The sequence below is a fragment of the Chiloscyllium plagiosum genome, chromosome 3, assembly GCF_004010195.1.
Source record: "Chiloscyllium plagiosum isolate BGI_BamShark_2017 chromosome 3, ASM401019v2, whole genome shotgun sequence".
Taxonomy (NCBI): Eukaryota; Metazoa; Chordata; class Chondrichthyes; order Orectolobiformes; family Hemiscylliidae; genus Chiloscyllium; species Chiloscyllium plagiosum.
In genome coordinates this window covers 128914597-128919599 of record NC_057712.1, presented here as the reverse complement: position 1 = coordinate 128919599, position 5003 = coordinate 128914597, and the positions used below count along the sequence as shown (strand labels likewise).

Sequence of the window (5003 nt, the reverse complement as noted above, 5' to 3'; positions counted from 1 at the left end):
CTGCTGTAGGTTGACCCACAATATCCCTTAGGAGGGAATTCCAGAATTTTGACCCAGGGACAGTGAAGGAATGGCAATATATTTCTAAGTAAGGATGGTAAGTGGGTTTGAGGAGAACTTGCAAGGGGTGGTGTTCCCATGTATTTGCTGCTCTTGTCATTGTAGATAATAGAGGTCACAGGGTCTGGAAGGTGCTGTTGAAGGAGCCTTGGTGAATTTCTGCAGTACATTTTGTAGATAGCACACACTATAGTGGAGGGAGTGGATGTTTGTGCACATGGTGCCAGTCAAGAGGGTTGCTTTGTCCTGGGTGGTATCAGGCTTCTTGAGTGTTGTTGGAGCTGCACCCATCCAGGCAAGTGGGGAGTATTCCATCACACTCCTGACTTGTGCCTTGTAGATGGTGGATAGGCTTTGGGAGTCAGGATCTGAGTTACTCGCTGCAGGATTCTTAGGGGGTGGGTGGCTGGGGGTGGAGGGGGGCTCAGTGATGCCATTGATAGTGATGGTCACGCCACTGTTCTATTTTTAAAGGATTGACGATGACAGGATTTGTAGCTGTCCCCAGGTACCAGTAACACAACAGTTTGATGCAGTGCCCTGGAGCTCGTTCAGCAGTCAGGTGCTGAAAGCCATGTATGATTTTGCACCCATTTCCATGCACTGTAATAAATCCTCGGCAGTGAGCTTCCCAGTAAGTATCAAAGCTTCTGCAGGACTACATCCCAGCAACCCTGCCACAGGGAGATAGTCATATTCTCTGCTACACTATTATTATTTAAGTTCATTTAAAATCAAACCTTGACAATGCAATATTTTCTATGTTCAGGGAAACTGGGACAAGCAGCCCCTCCCTCGGGTAACTGCAACACTGTCAAAGTCACAGGATCATTGCCAGAGATTGAGTCACATGACACCAGGAGAGGCGACAATGGTCCAACTCACTGCCAATAAGCCAGGAGAGTGATGGAAGCCCCTTCAGTGGGTCACTGTATCCAACTGTGGGCTCAGTGAATCCATGGAGTAACCGTTATAAGCCAACTTCGGTGAGGTCGGAGGAGGGACAGGGATGGAACGCTAATGTTTTTGCTGTTGTGTCTCACCAAAGAAAGCTTGGTCCATGTTTGTATCCTTGTGCTGTCATCCTGTGTGTATTGTCCTTTAATCAATCTGATGTTAATTTGTTTCCTATTAAACAGCAAACTCTCTCAGATCAGAACATGTAATTTCTTTAAATAATGAAAGTCAGCTTCTCCATAAACATAGAAATTAAGAGGAGACTATTCAACTCTTCAAGTCTACTCTGCCATTCATTATGATCATGGTTGATCATCCACCTCAATAGCTTGTTTCTACTTTGGATTCCTTTAGCCAAGAGCTATATCCAGATCCTTCTTGTTTTTGGTCTTGACTGCTTTCTGTGATAGAAAATCCCACAGGCTCCACACTTTCTGGGTGAAGAAACCTTTTATCTCAGTCCTAAGTGGTTTACCCGGGTATCCTTAGTCTGTGAACCCTGGTCACAACACCAACAGCACCGAAATATTCTCTCAGAACCATCTCTGTCAGACTCCATCCCAAATCATCAATCTAAGAAACCCCGACAACCCTCTCGCCTGCCAGTCCCACCCCTTCATTACATTAAACGCCCATCACACTCATTCCAAGCAATCCAGTTTGCCCCTCACTCTGGGCCCTCATGTTCCCACTCCTTTTGCAGAACATTCAGTCCATTCAATATTTCCCCCATTACAAGTTCCCTGGAATAAGAAACACTGCTAGGAGGCCTAGGAAGACATTAAAAATACTGCTGATCTGGTTAGAATAATATTCACTCTGAGTCAGTACACAAGAGCTGCCAAAGCCCCAGCTGCTGCCTGACTTCACCAAATAAGGCACTGTGAATTTCACCTGTGGGTTCAGATTACAAGTTCAGGTTGTGTGTTGAACAGACATGCTGTTTTTTTTGGCAATGATGTAAAGTTTAATTTGTTAAAACTTGATTGAAAATAATTATAAAGACTGAAGAATTATTCTAATCCAATAAAATATTAAAAGGTCTCTTTCTCAGTCAGGTTGTAATACCCAGTTCAGAAACTTCAAAAACTTCTGGCTTCCAGAAACTGATCTTCCAAAGACAATTACAGAAAATTCCTGGTCAGATACTTCCCGCTTTCGGAGCGTGGAGATCACAGGCAGACTAGGTCCTCACGAATAAATCCCTTTAACTCGCTTGTTGTTTGGATCGAAGGGTGATTTGAGGTGGACCTTTGCTGGGTAGCAGATGCCCATTCTCTCCAGCAAGTATTCCCCACTCTTCACAAAGTCTGGTGTTACCTGGAGTGAGACACAGAGACTGAAAACACAAACACGCTATGCAGAGAATTCACTCGGAACGCACCGGAACAGTTGAGTCTAGAAGTAACACATAACAATAAAAATGAACAAGCTAAGGTACAAACTACGTCAGCATCTGATTTTACCATCTTACCAAAAATGCAAATATATAGTTGGACTTTCTTTTGAGAGTCACACCGGGCTCAAGATTGGTCAGATGCAGCTTACAACAGTTGCCGCGGCAGAGTGGGGGGGGGGGTCGTGGAATCAGGAATGGGGTTTGTTGGAGGAACCAAATCATTAGCTTCAGTCTCTCCAATGATTAACTAGAGGAAACCTCTGCTCAAGAAAATTAGATTATGGACAAACCGTTCAATAATTTACAGACAAGAAAGGTCAGGAAAGGTCATGACAGAAATATAACAGCAAAGAAGGAAGCCATTCAGCCCATCACGTATGTGAAGGTGCTCCAGAAGAGCTACACATCTACTCAAGGAGTCTGAAGAGATCCGAGATGGTCGGTTGCAAGCATGGAGGGTTCAAGGGTGGGGTTTTTTAATCCAGCAGGACAGGCTCAGTGGTCAGCAGTGAGGAAACGGGAGGCAAGCCTCAGACAGGACATGGAGGAGACCATGGGAGGAACTAGAGTGAAACAGAATCTTTCAAGGTACTTTGGCCCGACAGGGTAGGCCAGGAAAGGGATGTGGCAGCAGATGGTCTCAAATTTAGTGCCAAAACTATTATGAACTCCTTACACTTTTTGGACATTAGAATGGAGGAGAGGGGCAAAAGGGATTTAGGGAGATGGCGTCCAGTGAACAGGGGTAACTGAAGGGATGGTACCTGATTTCATGAAGAAACTAAGATTTGATTTAGGTAAAAGAGCTACACAAAATAAATACTAAGGGAAGACAGTCACTGGTGGGAGTAGGTCCCCTCACAAGAGCTACTGTGCAGGAGAAACTATAATCAAGCAATAATAGAGGCTTCTAAGAAAGGTACCACAGTAATCATCTGCAATTTTATTCTTCATATAGATAAATGAAGGAAATTGACCAAAATAGCCTTGTGGCTGAGTCCACTGTTTATTCAATACAGCTTTTTAGAACAATATTTTCTGAAGTCAACCTGGAGTCAAGCTGTTTTAGATCAATAATGTATAATGAGACAAGATTAATGAATGATATCATTGTCAAGGATCCCTAGGTAAGAATTTCACATTCAATTTGAGGGTGAAAAACTGAGGTCTGAAACTAGTGTCTTAGCAGTGGCATGGAGAAAGAATTGATGACAGGGAATGGGAAAAAATGGTTCAGATATAATTTGGCATCAAAGCAATGGCAGAAATTTGAAGAGATATTTCATAACTCTCAATGAGGTTATATTCGGATATAGGAAGACTCTGAGAGAAAACTTCACCATCAGTGGCTAATAAAGAATGTTATTAATAGTTTCAAATTGAAAGAAAAGGCTGACATATGATGTTGAAAAGGCAGAGGTAGATAGATTTTTGATCATGTGATGGTAAGCCAGAAAATAGGGAAAAGTTCACAAATTGGCAAAGGATGTCTAATTAAAAAAAATCAGAAATTGAGAATAAATAAGCAACAAATGCAACAACAAATCGTAAGAGCTTCTGTAAGTGTATGCAAGGAGGGGAGCTGTTTCTCAAATAAATGTCCTTTAGCAGATGAGAATAGTAAATTATAATGAAACACAAGGAAATGGTGAAGACATGGAACAATAGACAATAGGTGCAGGAGTAGGCCTTAATCAGTATCCTGTTCCTGCCTTATCCCCATGAGCCTTGATTCCACAATCCTTGAGAGCTCTATCCAACTCTTTCTTAAATGAATCCAGAGACTGGGCCTCCACTGCCCTCTGGGGCAGAGCATTCCACACAGCCACCACTCTCTGGGTGAAGAAGTTTCTCCTCATCTCTCTCCTAAATAGTCTACCCCGTATTTTTAAGCTGTGTCCTCTGGTTCGGCACTCACCCATCAGCGGAAACATGTTTCCTGCCTCCACAGTGTCCAATCCTTTAATAATCTTATATGCCTCAATCAGATCTCCTCTCAGTCTTCTAAACTCAAGGGTATACAAGCCCAGTCGCTCCAGTCTTTTAGCGTAAGGTAGTCCCGCCATTCCAGGAATTGACCTCATGAACCTACGCTGCACTCCCTCAATAACCAGAATGTCTTTCCTCAAATTTGGAGACCAGAACTGCACACAGTACTCTAGGTGTGATCTCACCAGGGCCCTGTACAGCTGCAGAAGAACCTCTTTGCTTCTATACTCAATCCCTTTTGTTATGAAGGCCAGCATACTAATAGCCTTCTTCACTACCTGCTTTACCTGCATGCTTACCTTCATTGACTGGTGTACAAGAACACTCAGATCTCTTTGTACTGCCCTTTACCTAAATTGATTCCATTTAGGTAGTAATCTGCCTTCCTGTTCTTGCCACCAAAGTGGATAACCATACATTTATCCACATTAAACTGCATCTGCCATGCATCTGACCACTCACCTAACCTGTCCAGGTCATCCTATAATCTCCTAACATCCTCCTCACATTTCACCCTGCCACCCAGCTTTGTATCATCAACAAATTTGCTAATGTTACTATTAATACCATCTTCTATATCATTAATATATATCGTAAA

At 42.9% G+C, this 5003-nt stretch overlaps 1 protein-coding gene across 1 annotated transcript in view; it reads right to left on the bottom strand.

Moving 5' to 3' along the window:
• Positions 1-1960: 1960 nt before the first annotated feature.
• Positions 1961-5003, bottom strand: part of LOC122548532 (sarcosine dehydrogenase, mitochondrial-like) — a 21663-nt gene continuing 18620 nt past the window's right edge. The window contains exon 5 of the mRNA XM_043687303.1: positions 1961-2337. Within this exon, the coding sequence (XP_043543238.1) occupies positions 2209-2337 (129 nt within the window). The 3' untranslated portion in view covers positions 1961-2208. The remainder of the gene's footprint in view (positions 2338-5003) is intronic.